The sequence below is a fragment of the Balaenoptera borealis genome, assembly GCF_965194805.1.
Source record: "Balaenoptera borealis genome assembly, chromosome: 11".
In the NCBI taxonomy this organism is placed as follows: Eukaryota; Metazoa; Chordata; class Mammalia; order Artiodactyla; family Balaenopteridae; genus Balaenoptera; species Balaenoptera borealis.
Window position 1 is genome coordinate 36,012,116 of NC_138868.1, and position 20,764 is coordinate 36,032,879.

At 37.8% G+C, this 20,764-nt stretch overlaps 1 protein-coding gene across 3 annotated transcripts in view; it reads right to left on the bottom strand.

Moving 5' to 3' along the window:
* The window catches only part of NELL1 (neural EGFL like 1), an 866,104-nt gene that overhangs the window by 31,220 nt on the left and 814,120 nt on the right, over positions 1-20,764 (bottom strand). For all 3 annotated transcript variants that reach the window (XM_082342435.1, XM_082342434.1, XM_082342433.1), the window contains one exon: positions 18,270-18,463. In XM_082342435.1, the coding sequence (XP_082198561.1) occupies positions 18,270-18,463 (194 nt within the window). The remainder of the gene's footprint in view (positions 1-18,269; positions 18,464-20,764) is intronic.

Genomic DNA, 20,764 nt, shown 5'->3' on the forward strand with positions numbered 1-20,764 from the left:
AATTCTATCAAACATTTAGGGAAGAATTAACACCTGTCCTTCTGAAACTCTACCATAAATTTGCAGAGGAAGGAATACCCCCAAGCTCATTCTATGAGGCCACTATCACTCTGATACCAAAACCAGACAAAGATATCACAAAAATGAAAATTATAGGCCAATATCACTGATGAACATAAATGTAAGAATACTCAACAAAGTACTAGCCAGCCGAATCCACAATACATTAAAAGGGTCATACACCATGATCAAGCGGTATTTATCCCAGGGATGCAAGGATTCTTCAATATCTACAAATCAATCAGTGTGATACACCACATCAACAGCTGAAGAATGAAAACCATATGATCATCTCAGTAGATGCAGAAATTGCTTTTGACAAAATTTAATGTTATTTATGATTAAAAAAAAAACTCTCCAGAAAGTGGTCATAGAGGGAACTTTCCTCAACATAATAAAGGCCATATATGACAAACCCACAGCTGACATCATTCTCAATGGTGAAAAGCTGAAAACGTTTCCTCTAAGATCAGGAACAAGACAAGGATGTCCACTCTCACCACTTTTATTCAACATAGTTTTTGGAAGTCCTAGACAGGCAATCAGAGAAGAAAAAGAAATGGAAAAGAAGTAAAGCTGTCATTGTTTGCAGATGACATGATACTGTACATAGAATATCCTAAAGATGCTACCAGAAAACTACTATAGCTTGTCAGTGAATTTGGCAAAGTTGCAGGAAACAAAATAACACTCCAAAATCTGTAGCATGTCTATACGCTAACAATGAAAGATCAGAAAGACAAATTAAGGAAATAATCCCTTTTACTATCACATCAAAAAGAATAAAATACCTAGGAATAAACCTACCCAAGGAAGCAAAAGACTTGTACTCCAAAATTATAAGATGCAGATGACAAAAAATGAATATGATGCAAACAGCTGGAAAGATATACCACGTTCTTGAATTGGAAGGATCCATTTGTCAAAATGAACATCTACCCAAGGTCAACTACAGACTCAACACAATCCCTATCAAATTACCACTGGCATTTTTTTCAGGTCTAGAACAAAATATTTTCAAATTTGTATGGAAACACAAAAGACCCCAAATAGCCAAAGGAAGCTTGAGAAAGTAAAATGGAGCTGGAGACTCTGAGTCAGCCTCCCTGACTTCAGACTATACTACAAAGCTACAGTAATCAAAACAGTATGGTATTGGCACAAAAACAGACTTATAGATCAGTGAAACAGGATAGAAAGCCCAGAAATAAACCCATGCACATACGTTCAATTAATCTACAATAAAGCAGGCAAGAATATACAATGGAGAAAGGACAGTCTTTTCAAGAAGTGGTGCTGGGAAAACTGGACAGCTACATGTAAAAAAATTAAATTAGAACATTCCCTAACACTATACACAAAAATAAAATCAAAATGGATTAAAGACTTAAATGTAAGGCTAGATACTATAAAACTCTTAGAGGAAAACATAGGCAGAACACACTGTGACATAAATTGCAGGAATATGTTTTATGATCCACCTCCTAGAGTAATGAAAATAAAAACAAGTGGGACCTAATTCAACTTAAAAGCTTTTTCACAGCAAAGGAAACCATAAACAAAATGAAATGACAACCCACAGAATGGGAGAAAATATTTGCAAATGATATGGCTGAAAAGGGACCCATCTCCAAAATATAGAAACAGTTCATGTAGCACAATATTAAAAAACAAACAACCAGATCAAAAACTGGGCAGAATATCTAAATAGACATTTCTCCAAAGAAGACATACAGACGGCCAAAAAGCACATGAAAAGATGTTCGACATCGCTAATTATCAGGGAAATGCAAATCAAAACTTTAATGTGGTATCACTTCACACACGTCAGAATGGCCATCATCAAAACGTTTACAAATAATAAATGCTGGAGAGGGTGTGGAGAAAAGGGAAGCCTCCTACACTGCTGATGGGAATGTAAATTGGTACAGCCACTATGGAGAACAGTATGGAGGTTCCTTGTGAAACTAAACATAGAGCTACCATATGATCCAGCAATCCCACTCTTGGGCATATATCCAGACAAAACTCTAATTTGAAAAGATGCATGCACCCCAACGTTCATTGTAGCACTGTTTACAATAGCCAAGATATGGAATCAATCCAAATGTCCATCGACAGAGGAATGGATAAAGACGATGTGGTACATATATACAATGGAATATTTGCCACAAAAAAGAATAAAATAATGCCATTTACAGCAACATGGATGGACCTGGAGATTATCTCATACTAAGTGAAGGAAGTCAGACAGAGAATGACAAATATCATATGATATTGCTTATATGTAGAAACTAAAAATATTGATACAAATGAACTTATTTATGAAACAGAAACAGACTCATAGACTGAGAAAACAAATTTATGGTTACCAAAGGGGTAACATGAGGGCGGAGGGATAAATTAGGAGGTTGGGATTAACACATACACACTACTATATATAAAATAATCAACTAGAACCTACTGTATAGCAAAGGGAACTCTACTCAACACTCTGTAATAACCTATATGGGAAAAGAATTTGAAAAAGGATATATGTATATGTATAGCTAAATCACCTTACTCTACACCTGAAACTAACACATTGTAAATCAACTATACTCCAATATAAAATAAAAATTAAAATTAAAAAAAGAAAAAATATAAGGTGTAGGAAGTAATGATGTAGAAGTTACACCAAGTTATCCTGAATATCTAGCTAAGATAATTAATGAAGGTGTCTAAACTAAGCAACAGCTTTTCCATGTAGACAAAACAGATTTATATGGGAAGACTCTAGGACTTTTATAACTAGAGAGGAGAAGTCAATGCCTGGTTTCAAAGGACAGGTTGACTCTCTTGTTAGGGGCTAATGCAGCTGGTGACTTCAAGTTGAAGCTAATGCTCTTCTACCATTCCCAAAATCCTAGGGCTCTTAAGAATTATGCTAAATCTACTCTGCCTGTGATCTATAAATGGAACAACAAAGCCTGCATGAGAGTACATCTGTTTACAACTTAGTTTACTAAATATTTTAAGCTCACTGTTGAGACCTTCTGCTCAAAAAAAAAAAGATTCCTTTCAGAATGTTATTGCTCATTGGCAATGCACCTGGTCACCCAAGAGCTTTGATGGAAATGTATAATGAGATTAATGTTACTTTCATGCCTACTAATACAGCATCCATTCTGCAGCCCATGGATCAAGGAGTAATTTTGACTTTCAAGTCTCATTATTTAAGAAATACATTTTGTAAGGCTATAACGCCATAGACAGTGATTCCTACAATAGACCTGGGCAAAGGAAATTGAAAACATTCTGGAAAGCATTCACCATTGTAGATGCCATTAAGAACGTTCATTTGTGATCCATGGGAAGAGTTCAACATAACATTTTGAGTATGGAAGAAGTTGATTCTAATTCTCATGGATGACTATGAAGATTTAAATACTTCTAGTAGAGAAAGTAACTGCAGATGTTGTGGAAATAGCAAGAGAACTAGAATTAGAAGGAGAGCCTAAAGATTTGACTAAATTGCTACAATCTCATGATAAAGCTTTAATGAATGAAGAGTTCCTTCTCATGGATGAGCAAAGAAAGTGGTTTCTTGAGATGGAAATCTACTTCTGGTGAAAATGCTGTGAAGGTTTTTGAAATGATAACAAAGGACTGAAAATATTCCGTAAACTTAGTTTACAAACCAGCAGCAGGATTTGAGATGGTCGACTCCAACTCTGAAAGAAATTCTGTGGGTAAGATGCTATTAAGCAGCATTGCATGCTACAGGGAAATCATAAAAGTCAATCAATGTGGCAAACTTCACCATTGCCTTATTTTAAGAAACTGCCACAGCCACTCCAGCCTTCAGTAACACCACCCTGACCAGTCAGCAGCTATCAACATCAAGGCAAGACTCTCCAACAGCAAAAATATTATAACTCACTTAAGGTTCATATGATGGTTAGCATTTTTTAGCAATAAAATATTTGATATATACTTTTTTAGACTTAATGCTATTGCACATTTAATAGACTCCAGTACAGTGTAAACATGATTTTTATATTCAATGAGAAACACAAAAATTTGTGTGACTCACTTTATTTGTTTTATTGCTGTTGTCTGAAAGTGAACCTCTAGTATCTCTGAGGTATGCCCATAATTAGAAATGCAAATTGTTGTGCCCTGACCCAGACCTACTATATCAGAAAGTTTGAGGGGTAGAGTCAGTAAGGAAAGTCTCACAAGGGATTCTGTGCAAGAAAAAGTTTGAAAACCTCTGATGGAGAAACAAAGTAACCAAGACCACTGGGGAATTAGTATGGCATAACCCTCAAGCTCCTGCACTGAAAAGGTAGGGTTTGGAACTGCACAGGAATACGAAGTCAGGGGAATAAAAATGTAGCCTCTGTTCTTCAAAGGACCCCTAGAGTATTGAAGGCAGAAGTAAACCTGCCAATATGTTTATCTTTCAAAGAAAAGGAAACACAGGGGCAGAGACCAAGATGGTAGAGTAAGAGGATGCCAAACCCCCCATGCACACATCAAAAATACATCTACATGTGAAGCAGTTCTCAATGAAAACTAACTGGAGACTGGTAGAGATAATCTCTTACAACGAAGGTTGTAAGAAAGAGTCACACAGTGTCAGGTAGAAAGGGAAGAGAAGTTATAAGGTCAGTACCTGTTCCCATGGGAGGGTACTCAGAAGAGGTGGGGAATCCTCCCTGGGAGTGAGTAGTTAGAGCTATATATATTGGGTGCCTCAGCCCTGAGGTCTGACAAGGGGAAGACAAAGCCCATGGGATGGTTGGACAGCCAGTGGAATTAACAGGAGGTCTGTAGGAAGTCTGGACTCCATTTGTGAGGAAGGTGCACATTCTTGGTTACTCCTGAAACAAGGTGAAAAGGGTGGATTGAAACTGCACTGGATTCTGGCTGTTTCCTGAAACCACCCCAGTACATGCCCCAGCCTGAGTTGGGCACACTCTGGCCTCACTTGCTTCACAGTGCAGCTCCACACTGGGGTAAAGGCTCAGTTTTGAGGGACATAACTGGGTATATAGGCGGGAACAGGGAGGGAGCAGCCATTAGTGGTGCTTACCAAGGCAGTACTTTGGAAGTAGTCCCAGACATCAGTGCTGGGACAGCCCATCCCTAGACCCAGGCTGAGTGCTCACACCAGCCCCACCTGCTCTTTGGTGCAGCTCCACACTAGGATGAGAGCTAAAGCAGCTGAAGAGAGAGCTTAGCTGTGAAGGAAAAAGGCAGCTCAGTCCCAGTGCAGGATCTGAGCTGAGTGGGGGCAGTCGTTTCTGGCCCTTATGGAGGCAGCACATCAGAAGAGGTCCGGGACTCTGACTGGGTCCAGAGGTACCACAGCCCATGCCTAGACCCACAGAGGGCACCTGCTCCAGCCCTTCTTGCTCCAGCATTGTTCTCCTCTGGAGTGAGAGTGCTGGTATTAGGAGGGGAAAGAGCATACACATAGAGCGAATGGAGCCAGCTCATATTCGAACCTCAGGGCTTCTGCTCCAGCAACTTGGGACTCGATCCCAGACCCAATAGGGTGGTGCTGCCCACTGAGCAGAGGAGAAGCCCTAGATCACACTTGGCTCTGGCCCTAGCAACTTCATCTCCAGACCCATATCCTACCAATGTGTTAGTTTCCAGCACATTCTGGTGAAAGACATGACTCATGCTCATGTCAGATCCAGCTCTCCCACTAAAGCCACTGGACACATGTAGACTGTATAGGGATGCTCTCACAGAAGGACACTCCTTCAAGACCCCAACAGGTAACTCTTTCACCTAATTTCATAGAGACAGAGAAAGTTAAGCAAAATGAGAAGACAGAGGAATTTGTTTAAAGTGAAAGAATAAAAGGAAACCCCTTAAAAAAAAAACTAATAAAAAAGAGACAATTTACCAGATAAAGAGTTCAAAGCATAAATAATAAGAATGCTAACTGAAGTAGGGAAAAAAATAGATGAATACAGTGAGGATTTTAACAAGGAACTAGAAAATATAAAAAGTCATTCAAAACCAAAGAATACAATAATTGAAATAAAAACCACACTATAAAGAATTAACAGCAGACTAGGTGTTACAGAAGAACTCACAGTGATCTGGAAGTAGAATAATGGAATTACCCAATCAGAACAGCAAATAGAAAACAAATATAAAAAATAGAACAGTGTAAAGGACCTCTGAGACAATATCACATGTTCCGACATTCACATTACAAGGGTCCCAGAAGGAGAAGAGAGAGAAAGGGGTTGAAATTGTATTTGATGAAATCATGGCTGAAAACCTCCCAATTCTGAAGAAGGAAACAGATATTCAGGTATAGGAAGCACAGAGGGTTTCAAACAGATGAACCCAAACAGATCCACACTAAACATATCATAATTGAAATGGCAAAAGTTAAAAATAAAGGGGCAATTCTAAAGGCAGCAAGAGAAAAACAAACAGTTGTATACAGGGGAACTACCATAAGGTTATCAGCTGATCTTTCTGTAGAAACATTGAATATACCATGTCACTCCCTTCTGGCCTTCAAAGTGCTGAAGGGGAAAAACCTGCAACCTAGGATACTCTACCTAGCAAGATTATCATTTAGAATAGAAGGAGAGATAAAGAACTTCTTAGACACGCAAAACTACGAAAGTTCATCAACACTAAACCAACCTTAGAAAAAATGATAAAGTGTCTTCTCTAAGTGGAAAAGAAAAGGCTATTACAAGAAGTAAATATTGATAGGAAAGGAAAAGTCCCAATAGTAAAAGCAAATTTAGATAAAGGCTGAGGATCAACCACTAAAATAAGCTAGTACAAAGATTAAAATACAATAAAAAATTGTAAAATCAACTGTATAATAATCAATGAAGGGACAAACATAAAGATATAAAATGTGATATCAAAAATACAAAATGTGGGAAATAAAAAATGTAGATCTTTTAGAATATGTTTGAATTTAAATGACTACCAGTTTAAAACTAGTAAATATAGGTCAACATATATGAATCCCATGGTAACCACAAATCAAAAAGCTACCATCATTATACGAAACTAGAAAGGAACACACATATCACTATAAGAAAATCATCAAACTACAAGGAAAGAAACTAAAAGAAGAAGGAAAAAATAGAGAATAACTACAAAATCAACCAAGAAACCATTAACAAAATGGCAATAGGTACATATCTATCAATAATCACTTTAAATGTCAATTGACTAAATGCTCCAATGAAGTACACAGGGTGGCTGTTTGGATAAAAAAACAAGACCCATTTATATTCTGTTTACAGGAGACTCACTTTAGAGGTAGCAACACACACAAACTGAAATTTAGGGAATGGGAAAAGATATTTCATGCAAATGGAAATGACAAGAAAGCTAGGGTATCAATACTCAGATCAAATAGACTACAACAAGTCCATAACGAAAGACAAAGGGAATTATATAATGATGAAGGGATCAATACAAGGAGAGTATAACGTTCATTAATATATATGCATCTAATACAGGAGCAGTAAATATATAAAGCAAATATTAACATACATAAAGTTAGAAACTGATAATAATACAATAATGAGTAGGGGACTTAACACCCCACTTACATCAATGGACAGATCATCCAAACAAAAAAATCAATTAGGAATCAGTGGTCTTAAATGACATTAGACCACCTGGCCTCAATATTTATACATAGGACATCCCATCCAAAAACAGCAGAATACACATATTATATATAAGTGCTGTGGAACATTCTCTAGGATGGATCACATACTAGGCCACAAACAAGCCTCAACAAATTTAAGATACTAGAAATCAATTACCTGAAGAAAAATGGGCAAAGCACAAACACGTGGAGACTAAACAACATGCTACTAAAAAACCAATGAGTCAATGAAGAAATTAAAGAGGAAATCACAAAATACCTTGATATAAGTGAAAATGGAAACACAACTCTCAAAAATCCATGAGATGCAACAAAAGCAGTCCTACAAGGGAAGTTTATAGCAATACAGGCTTACCTCAACAAACAAGGAAAATCTCCAATAAACAACCTAACCTACCATCTAAAGGAATTAGAAAGAGAAGAACACACAAAACCCAAAGTCAGCAGAATGAAGGAAATGATAAAGATCAGAGAGGAAATGAATAAAATAGAGGCCAAACAAAATAATAGAAAAGATCAATTAAACCAAGAGATATTTTTGAAATGATAAACAAAATTGATAAACCTTTAGTCAGACTCATAAGAAAAAAAAGAGGACCCAAATTAACAGGATAAGAAATAAAAGAGGAGAAACAACAATTGATATCATAGAGATACAAAAAAAACCCAATAAGAATGCTACGAACAGTTATATGCCAACAAATTGGACAACCTAGAGAAATGGACAAATTTCTAGAAACACAACCTTCAAAGACTGAATCAGGAAGAAACAGACAATGTGAATAGACTTATTAGTAGTAGTACAATTGAATTTATTAAAAAAAACAAAAAAACAAAAAAAAACTCCCAGCACAGAAAAGTCCAGGACTGGATGGCTTCACAGGGGGAATTCTACCAAACATATAAAGAAGAACTAATACCTATCCTTTTCAAACTATTCCAAAAATTGAAGAGGAGGGAATACTTGCAAATTCATTCTATGAGGTCAGCATTACCCTGACACCAAAACCAGACAAAGACAGTACAAAAGAAGAAAATTACAAGCCAATATCTCTGATGAATATAGATGCAAAAATTCTCAGCAAAACGATGATACATCATGATCAAGTACGATTTATTCCAGGGATGCAAGGATGGTTCAATACTTGAAAAATCGATGTGATACGCCTCATTAACAAAAGGAAGGATAAAAATCACATGATCATCTCAGGAGATGTAGAAAAGGCATTTAACAAAATTCAACATATATTCATGATAAAAACTCTCATCAAAGTTGGTACACAGAAAACATATCTCAACACAATAAAAGCCATTTATGACAAACACACAACTAAAATCATACTTAATGGTGAAAAGCTGAAAGCCTTTCCTCTAAATTCAGGAATAAGACAAGGATGCCCATTCTCACCACTTCCATTTTACATAATATTGTAAGTCCTAGACACCGCAATTAGACGAGGAAAATAAATAAAAGACATCCAAATTGGAAGGGAAGAAGTAAAACTGTCACTAGTTGCAGATGATAGGATACTATATATAGAAAACTCAAAAGTCTCCATCAAAACACAATTAGAACTAATAAATGAATTCAGTAAATTTGCAGGATACAAGATTGATATACAGAAATCTGTTGCTTTTCTATACACTAATAATGAACTATCAGAAAGACAAAATTTAAAAAATCCCATTTGAAATTGTATCAAACAGAAAAAAGTACTGAGGAATAAATTTAACCAAGGAGGTGAAAGACATATACTCTGAAAACTATAAAATGTTGATGAAGGAAATTGAAGAGGATAAAAATAAATGGAATGATATTCTCTGTTCCTGCACTGGAAGAATTAATACAGTTGAAATATCCATTCTAGCCAAAGCAATACGGATTTAACACAATTTTTCACAGAACTAGAACAAATACTCCTAAAATTTATATGTGACCACAAAAGCCTCTCAATTGCCAAAGCAATCTTGTGGGGAAAAAAAAAAAATAAGAGCAAAGCTGGAGGTATCATACTCTCTATACTAAAAAGCCACAGTAATCAAAAGAGCATGGTACTGGCACAAAAACAGACACATAGATCAACTGAACAGACTAGACAGCCCAGAAATAAACCCATGTACTTATGATCAATTAATCTATGACAAAGGAGGCAACAATATACAATGGGGAAAAGACAGCCTCTTTAAGAAGTGGTGCTGGGCAATCCCAATACTGGGCATATACCCTGAGAAAACCATAGGTCAAAAAGAGTCATGTACCAAAATGTTCATTGCAGCTCTATTTACGATAGCCAGGACATGGAAGCAACCTAAATGTCCATCGACAGATGAATGGATAAAGAAGATGTGGCACATATATACAATGGAATATTACTCAGCCATAAAAAGAAATGAAATGGAGGTATCTGTAATGAGGTGGATGGATTTAGAGTCTGTCATACAGAGTGAAGTAAGTCAGAAAGAGAAAAACAAATACAGTATGCTAACACATATATACGGAATCTAAGGGAAAAAAAAAAAAAAAAGGGCCATGAAGAACCTAGTGGCAAGACGGGAATAAAGACACAGACCTACTAGAGAATGGACTTGAGGATATGGGGAGGGGGTGGGGTGAGATGTGACAGGGTAAGAGAGTGTCATGGACATATATACACTACCAAATGTAAAATAGATAACCAGTGGGAAGCAGCCGCATAGCACAGGGAGATCAGCTCGGTGCTTTGTGACCACCAAGAGGGGTGGGATGGTGAGGATGGGAGGGAGGGAGATGCAAGAGGGAAGAGAAATGGGAACATATTGTATACGTATAACTGATTCACTTTGTTATAAAGCAGAAGCTAACACACCATTGTAAGGCAATTATACTTCAATAAAGATGTTTAAAAAATAAATAAATAAATAAATTAAAAAAAAAAAAAAAGAAGTGGTGCTGGGAAAACTGGACAGCTACATGTCAAATAATGAAATTAAAACATTTCCTCACACCATATGCAAAAACAAACTCAAAATGGATTAAAGACCTCAATGTCTTTAATAACCGTAGAACTCCCAGAAGAAAATATAGGCAAAATATTCTTTGACATAAATCATAGCAATATATTTTTTTGGCTGTCTCCTCAGGCAAAGGAAACAAAAGCAAAAAAGAAAAAAAAATGAAACGGGACCTATTGCACAGCAAAGGAAACCACTGACAAAACAAAAAGATAACCTTGTAAATGGGAGAACAGGATAGAAAGCCCAGAAATAAACTCACACACTTGTGGTCAATTAATCTATGACAAAAGAGGTAAGGATATACAAAGGAGAAAAGACAGCCTCTTCAATAAGTGGTGCTGGGAAAACTGGACAGCTACACGTAAAAGAATGAAATTAGAACATTCTCTAACACCATACACAAAAATAAACTCAAAATGGATTAAAGACCTAAATGTAAGGCCAGACACTATAAAACTCTTAGAGGAAAACATAGGAAGAACACTGTCTGACACAAATCACAGCAAGATCTTTTTGGTTCCACCTCTTACAGAAATGAAAATAAAAACAAAAATAAACAAGTGGGACCTAATTAAACTTAAAAGCTTCTGCACAGCAAAGGAAACCATAAACAAAATGAAAAGACAACCCACGGAATGGGAGAAAATATTTGCAAACAAAGCAACCAACAAAGGATTAATCTCCCAAATATACAAACAGCTCATGCAGCTCTATGTCAAAAAAAACAAAAAAACAATCAAAAACTGGGCAGAAGATCTAAATAGACATTTCTCCAAAGAAGGCATACAGATGGCCAAAAAGCACATGAAAAGATGTTCAACATCGCTAATTATCAGAGAAATGCAAATCAAAATTGCAATGAGGTATCACTCCACACACATCAGAATGGCCATCATCAAAAAGTCCACAAACAGTAAATGCTGGAGAGGGTGTGGAGAAAAGGGGATCCTCTTGCACTGTTGGTGGGAATGTAAATTGGTACAACCACTGTGGAGAACAGTATGGAGGTTCCTTAAACAACTAAAAATAAAACTACCACATGATCTAGCATTCCCACTCCTGGGCATATATCTGGAGAAAACCATAATCTGAAAAGATACCTGCACCCCCAGTGTTCATTGCAGCACTACTTACAATAGCCAAGACATAGAAGCAACCTAAGTGTCCATCGACAGAGGAATAGATAAAGAAGATGTGATACATATATACAATGGAATATTACTCAGCTCTAAAAAGAGAATGAAATAATGCCATTGGCAACAACATGGATGGACCTAGAGATGATCACAATGAGTGAAGTAAGTCAGACACTCATATATCACTCATATGTGGAATCTAATTTTAAAAAATGATACAAATGAACTTATGTACAAAACAGAAACAGTCTTACAGATACCAAAAACAAACTTACGGTTACCAAAGGGGAAACATGGTGGGTGGGAAAAATCAGGACCTTGGGATGAACATACACAGACTACTATAAATAAGATAAATAACCAACAAGGACATATTATAGTACAGGGAACTCAATATTCTGTGATAACCTATAAGAGAAAAGAATCTAAAAAAGAATGAATATATGTATATGTATAACTGAATCACTTTGCTGTACACCTGAAATTAACACAACATTGTAAATCAACTGTACTGCAATAAAATTTAAAAACAAACAAAAAATCAAATCAGACCTAATTCAACTTAAAAGTTTTTCCACAGCAAAGGAAACCATTGACAAAACAAAAAGATAACCTAGTGAATGGGAGAAAATATCTGCAAATGTTATGACCCATAAGGAGTAATATGCAAAATACATAAACAGCTCATACAATTCAATTAAAAAAAAACAATTTAACAATGGCAGAAGACCTGAATAGACATATTTCCAAAGAAGATATACAGATGGCCAACAGGCACATGGAAAAAATATTCACCATCACTAATCATCAGAGAAATGCAAATCAAAACCACCATGAGATATCACCTCACACCTGTTCAAATGGTTACAATCAAAAAGTCTATAAATGATTAATGTTGGCAAGGATGTGAAAAAAGGCAACCCTAGCACACTGTTGGTGGGAATGTAAATTGGTACAGCAACTATAGAACATTGTATAGAGGTTCCTCAAAAAACTAAAAATAGAACTACCATAGGATCCAGCAATTCCTTTCCTGGGTATATATCCGAAGAAAGTGAAAACACTAATTTGAAAAGACAGATGCACCCCAAAGTTCATAGCAGCATTATTTTTAGTAGCCAAGATATGGAAGCAACCTATGTGTCCATCAACAGATGAATGGATAAAGAAATGTGATATGTATGTACAAGGGAATATTACCTCAGTCATACAAAAATAAAATGAAATTCTGCCATTTGCAACAACATGGATGGAGCTAGAGGGTATTATGCTTAGTGAAATAGGTCAGACAAATGCTCTATGTTATCACTTTTATGTGGAATCTAAAAAATAAAACAAATGAGTATAACAAAACCAAAATAGACTCACAGATATAGACAACAAACTAGTAGTTACCAGTAAGGAGAGGGAAGGGGGGGTGTGTAACATAGGGACAGGGGATTAAGAGATCCAAACTACTATGTATAAAATAAATAAGCAACAAGGATGTATTTTGCAGTACAGGAGAATACAGCCATTATTTTATAATAACTTTAAATGGCATATAATGTGTAAAATATTGAATCACTACTGTATAACTAAAACTAATACAATATTTTAAATCAACTATACCAGTAAAATATTATAACAAGACACATATAGTGTAACAACTCACATTTTTCCCTATGGATTCTCTACTACTAAATATTTCTAAGAACAAGAATTCCACACATACAGGGAAGTATTTGTTATTATTAACTGATAAATAAAAATGAACAAAAGCGGGAAAAAAAAGAAAGGGAAACAAAACCTTAGGGCTTGCACAGCCAACTCCTGCCATCAAGAACACCCTAGACAGGAAGGTATTAATAATGGTGCTGGTTAAGTTCTGAGAGCAGAGCAGAGCAGAGCAAAGCAAAGCATTTTTATGAGTAGACTGAAGGATTCTAGAAGTCTAAGATCTACCCTGGCCCCAGGCACAGGCTGACTCATCCCTGTTCTTCACTCTCGGAGTGAGTGCCATGCTGAGAATGGCAGGGCTATTTTACTGTCAGCTCCTTGCAGAGAGGGTTATTCTCTCCTTACCTGAAGGAAAAGCATGAAGCCTTTAGTTTCCCTACTATGGCCACCTTCCTCAGTTTCTGGGCAAAGGCTTATATGAGGCCAGATCAAATGGCCGGTATTCCAGACAATTTCAAGGCAAAACAATCTTCTACACTTTACCCACCTTCCTTGTCACAGCTCTTTGGCCCTGACTTTAATATGAATGGTGGGTGACTGCTTATGGTATCTATTTCTCTACCCATCTCTGTAATTCCCAGAAAAACTCAAGACCTGGTTTTGCTCAGGTCTTCAGTATTACATTTACTTTCAGGATGAATGCTTTTCTTTTTAGTTCACCTTTCTTTTTAATTAAACAAAAATAACAACAAAACAGAAAAACAAAAACAAACCCTCTGAATGAAGCACAGAAATGAAATCTGGCCTTTATAGCTTTTCTCTTTCTCCCACTGGATTTCCCAGCTACTAATGATAGTAGTAGTAGTAGGTAAAGGTGTAGGTAGAGGAGTAATTGCAAATCCTGTCTCTTTACTTGAAACTGGCACCTCAATTCTTTTCACCCAGGAAAATGGGCAGCTAAGTTTCCAACATGTCACTCTGAAGCTTTTTTTTGCCTACATTATAAGAACACACATAGCCACAGAGGCTGAGGGTCTGACATCATCATTCATCAGGACCCATCATTTTACTTCTGTGTTATCTCCCATGTGATCTTACCTCCCTTGCCTCTTTCAGGTTCTCACCTTTACTTTCCTGAACCTTTACTTCAGCCTAAGTGGTATCTCTCCATTTAGCCTTGATCTCCCCAGTCTGTCCATCATGCTGTCAATCAGACCATGATTAGGCCACACCAATCCTAAATGAAAAAACCTCTCATGATCCTCAGCTGCTCACAGGATGCAGTCTAAATTCCAAAGCTGGACTCCATGCCCAGCCTTTATCTCCAGGCTCATCAGCAGTTATAACCTTCCCATACTCTACTTGCTCCTGATATTCTAATCTCATCATTCACTTCATGTCTCCTTTAATATATATTGTTATGCTCCTGCTTCTTTGTTCTTGTTTTCCCTCTGTTTGGAGTTCACCTTCCCCACACCTCTACTTGGATAAATGTCTCATCCTTTAATGTTTCATTCAAAGTTCACCTACTCTCTGAAGTCATTCCCTATTCCTTTCTGCATCCTCCCAGAATAGAGCATACTTCCCCTTTGTATGTTCCCTCAACAAATAAATTGTTCATGGCTCTACCATGGCATGACAGGTGGTTAATTGTGTATCCATTTCCCCATTCATCTCCATGATCTCCAATATAAATGTAACCACTCATACTAAAATGCTGCATTTCCTAGAAACTAATAAAGCTGAGACCACTCTGCCTTTCCATGTAGTACAGATAGAAAATAAAATGTCTCCATAAGGCCCTGGACAAATTTATGAAAGGAAAAGCCACAGATGGGTATCTATGAAAAGAAATTGGGCTGGAACTAAGATTTAGGGATCAAGCCCAGTGAGAGAACCATTTTTCACTCTGGGTTTCTGTGATCTGGATAATGCTGGAGGAACGTGGGTTCCAAACAATTCAGCAATTATTCTGTGCCTAATCAACTAAGTGGTCTAAAGGTGCACAAAATCATTGCCACTGTCAAGGAAGCACATGGCATCTAAACAAAGCCCAAATCCATGCTAGCCTAGCTTTATCATTGAACTCCATTCAGCTGTGGACATGTTTCAAGGCTTCTTTTTTCCATTGGCATGAAACATTAGCTAACCTGATGTACTGATTCTCAAGGGGGAAAGAACTTTGACTTTTCTTCTTTCAACGGTATGCCTTGACCCTTTGTTGGCTTGTGTGATTCTGCTTGTGTGATTCTTTTTTATTTGAATTTGAAACATCAAGGGTATGACTGAAAAGCTAGCACTTTATATCTTAACCTTGATTTTATTTCTTAGCGTCTAAGATGATGCCATTATAATAGTTCACTTTGATGCTTAAGTACTGGAAATATTTCTTATCAAATCAGAATAGAATACTTACAACTGAAAATAATGGAAACAAACAAAGAGAATCACAAATAAGTTCATTTTTTGAGGATGATCTACAGAATTTGATTCAGGGTTTCAGTTCAGCTCCTAAAGCCAGATCTCCTCCCCATCCACAACCTCTTGGAAGCTATGCTACTAACGAGTAATTACTTTTTAAAAAAGACTTATGTAGAGAACTCTGCCTAGTACTTTATTCATAAAGGAGTGCAGTGGTGGTGGAGGTGCATTATATTAACAAAATAAGAGGACAGGAATTGTTCCTTTCCTGTGGCAATGTCACAGTCTAATTCCCAGAAGTCTTTGGAGCTACTTTAGGTGTCAAAGCAGAATAAGTCAACTTAGCCTGCTTGGATTATTATTAGCCCCACCAATTAATGAAGCTTTGGAAAATTTTTAATGATTGGTAAGTGCCCTGCTTTATCATGGGCTTAAATAAAACAACAACTGAAAAATAAATTTTGGTTTCATACTGGTCAAGACTCAACTAAAGTCCCTTGCCTGTTCCAGGTACTGGGGACCCAGAAAGCCTAAGAAGGATTTGGGGTCAGGTTGTGAGCCTCCTCAAAGGTGTGGAAAAACAATATTTTCTAGAAAAGAACTAGCAAAGGAATTCATCTTCATTTTGCTGGCTGAATGGAGACCTAATTGCCAACCTCTTCCATAAGCCTTTCTCAACTATCCTAACCCACAGCAAGCTTTTCCGTCTCTCAAAAACTTTTGCTCTGGGAATTCCCTGGCAGTCCAGTGGTTAGGACTCTGCGCTCTCACTGCGGAGGGCCCAGGTACCATTCCTGGTCAAGGAACTAATCCCGCAAGCTGCGTGGCGTGGTCAAAACCCCCAAAACTTTAGCTCTGAGTCAGTGCCACATGCTTAAATACTGTACTTAATAACTTGAAAACTTCTTGAGGGGATGTCCTACACAGTCATTAACATAGTACTGAGTTGAGCGTTGAGCTCAGCCAAGTTGGATTGACTGATTACTTAACTGCTTTTTATAAATGTCAACAGATGTCATCTGTAGAGGGTTACAGGACATGTAGCAAGATGAGAAAACTATAAAGTTTGGGGCAAGCAAGTAGAATTCAAATCCCAGCTTACACATTTATATCTTGTGATATTAAGCGCACATTACTTCCCCTAAAACTTAGAAACTCAGTTTCTTCGTCTTTCAGAGTTGTGCTATATTAAGTGGGATGCTGTCGTTAAATTACAGGATGCTTGGCATAGAGGAGGTACTTAACAACTGGGGGCAATGGACCTAAGTTTAAATGTGGGGAACTATATTTATATATAAGGGGGAAAATGGGTGTTATGGGCTAATGATTTAAACACGTGGTAAAACAGCTGTCCTAAATAGCTGCCCCCAGGTCTGTTGCAGGTGTGACAGACTTGAAGGCAGGTGAATGAATTGGGGGACTTTTCAAGGTTCATTTCTACTGTGTTTCCAGGGAACACTCAGAGTTTATCAGGAGACCAGCTCTCTACAAGGCTACTAAGTAAGTAATTTCTCAGAGTTCCCATGCCCGTAAGCCAAAGATTAAACAGTCCCATCCCCATGGGACATAAAAATACAAGGTAAGAGCTACAGGAAAGCAATATCAAAGGAAATTGAATAGGCAAGATCAACAAAAGAAGAAATAAAGCACAAGGAAATCAAACACTGTAATAGGCCCATTTTGCAAAGCATAAAGCAAAACTAGTCGATGACAGAATTTTGTTTTCAGAAGCATTAAACTCACTTCCAAACAACTTAATGTAAGGAATAGCCCAGCACTGAGAACGACAAAGAAGACATCATTTGGCCAGACGGTCTCGTACTATCATTATTGTGTGTTCAGAATGTATCAGAAGCCCACCTGTCTCTGACCACTGCAAGCAAGTGTCTGAGCCTTGCTTTTCTGGATGATGTCACCAGAAGAGTGAGCAAGTTCGTGCAGGTGATCATTTCAGAGAAAGAGAAGTTTTAATCAGCAGGACTGTAGAAGTGAGGGTTGAGGGCTCATTAAAGCTCTCACCCAGCTGACCTGAAAGGCACTGCCAGCCCTCAGCGGGAGGACTGGCATCGGCTTTTCTGCCCTGCTCCCCCCGTGCTCAGCAGTCTCTTTGCAACCCTATACCTCACTTTTCATTCCAAGCAGGTCTGCCTGCCACTCAGCAGCATCATTAGCTGTAGCTGGGATTAGAACAGGCTAAGTCTTTTCAGGAAATCACGGGAGACCCATGACTCAACCACCTGGGGGAAAGACATGGGGAGGGAGAGCAGAGGGGGAGGGAGAGCAGAGGGGGAGGGAGAGAAAGAACAGTGACCATCTCCGCTGCACCACATTAGCCTCACCTTGCAGGAACAGACAGTACACCTGTCTTCTTTCAGCGTCCACACCTGCCCATTGTGCTTCAGTCCTCCTTCATGGGGGCAGTCACCAGAGCAGGAGGGCCCAGAGGGACAGAGGCAGTCGAAGCCCCCTGCCAGGTTGATGCAGGCAGAATCATTCCAACAGGTATGAGTTCTTAAGGCACATTCATCAATGTCTGCAATAAAGAAAGCATGGAGCTTTAGACTCCAGTCAAGATGATCATTAGAAAATAATCATCACTTATAATAGCATTAGTGAACATTATTGAGTGTTTGCCTTGTGCCAAGTACTGTGCCAAGCTGTTCACAGGCATTATCTCATCTACTCTGCAAGGCAGCTAATGCAGCTGAGGCTCATATAAGTTAAATAACATGTTCACTGTCAGATAGCTAATAAGTGGTTAGTCTGGGACTCAAACCCACAGCTGTCAGACTCTAATTACTAAATTATCCAGGAGCAACTCTGAACTGCTTTTAGGGTATTCTCAAGAACTATACCATCCAGAGGCCATAAATACTGCTAATTCGTTAACAGTATGGATACACCCATGGAGATCTGGGTCTTACAGAAAAGGTGTGAGTAGATTAGTCACTGAGTAGGAATGCGTGGGCAATTAAGGCAAAACGAGTGAGCAATTAGGGCAACCCTGAGCCAATTAGGCTGCCCCCAGATCCTGGGGCCAAGGTTGAAAGAAAAGGAAATAATTCTTGGAGGATGCCTTGCCTAATCAAAAACTCACCACCCTAAGGGCTAGCAACAATTTTGCTCACACAAGAAAACATCTCAGAGCTACAGTTAGGATATGGCATGAATGCTGATGAAAGACACCATATATTTTGCTGTTTTTCATTGACAGCCAAGTATGGAAGGAAAACATAAATCCAGTAGCCCTCCCTGACGTTCAGGGCTCTGGTGACCTTAACATCTCAAACACATAGCTGTCCAGCCCTGGTTTGAGTCCTTTCCCTGCAGACAGTCTATTACTGCACAAGGCAGCCTATTCCATCTTTGAATAACTCTTCTAGAAATGTCTTACTTTTGAATTATAGTTTTCTCAGGGTATATGCCCAGTAGTGGGATTGCTGGGTTGTACGGTAGTTCTGTTTTTAGTTTTTTAAGGAACCTCCACACTGTTCTCCATAGTGGCTGTATCAATTTACATAATTCAAATAGAGTCATGTACCACAATGTTCATTGCAGCTCTACTTACAATAGCCAGGACATGGAAGCAACCTAAGTGTCCATCCACAGATGAATGGATAAAGATGTGGCACCTATATACAATGGAATATTACTCAGCCATAAAAAGAAATGAAATTGAGTTATTTGTGGTGAGGTGGATGGACCTAGAGTCTGTCATACAGAGTGAAGTAAGTCAGAAAAAGAAAAACAAATGCCGTATGCTAACACATATATATGGAATCTAAAACAAAAAAGAAAAAAAGAAAGAAAAGGTTCTGAAGGACCTAGGGGCAGGACAGGAATAAAGACGCAGACGTAGAGAATGGACTTGAGGATATGGGGCGGGGGAAGGGTAAGCTGGGACGAAGTGAGAGAGTGGCATGGACATATATACACTACCAGATGTTAAATAGATAGCTAGTGGGAAGCAGCTGCATAGCACAGGGAGATCAGCTCGGTGCTTTGTGACCACCTAGAGGGGTGGGATAGGGAGGGTGGGAGGGAGACGCAGAGGGAGGAGATATGGGGATATATGTATATGTATAGCTGATTCACTTTGTTATAAAGCAGAAACTAACACACCATTGTAAAGCAATTATACTCCAATAAAGATGTTAAAAAAAAAAAAAAAGAAATGTCTTCCTTACATTGAAATAAAATATATTATCTAGTAACTTCTACTTAGGCACTAGTTCTGAGGTCACTCAAGGACAGTCTACCTGATTTTTCTTGTGACAATTTTTAAGGTATTTGAAAACATTAGCAATTTGTCTATCATGTCATTTGTCTTCTCCACTGATTAATCTACTGCCAAGTCCTTCAAATATCTTTCAGGTGACAATGTTGAGTTCAACACATTTTTACAAAAAGTCTGCCATGCACCAGGGTTCTTTGCACACTGGTGCTACAGATGTTGGCAACGACTTATAAGACGTTGTCCTCATGAAGGTGATAAAGGAGGAACACAGCAGTATATATATAACTGTTGGTAGGCTACTGAATGGTAGGCTTGACTCCTATGGTAGGTGAGAATAGGAACAGTATAAATTAACTTACTCTTCATCCTAAAATTCATGTTAAATATGTATTGTAGGCATTTGTTTAAGAATTATGGAACTAAATTACAGAAAAAATAGTTTAAGTGCCATTTCCCCCTAAAGTGCTCAAAGGCATAATATCAATTTTACTGCTAATATATATATATATATTTATAATATACTATATACATAGTTTCAAAGTTTTCCAGAGTTCTTTTTCACAAGTCATGTCATATAATTGCAGGATAGGAATAGTT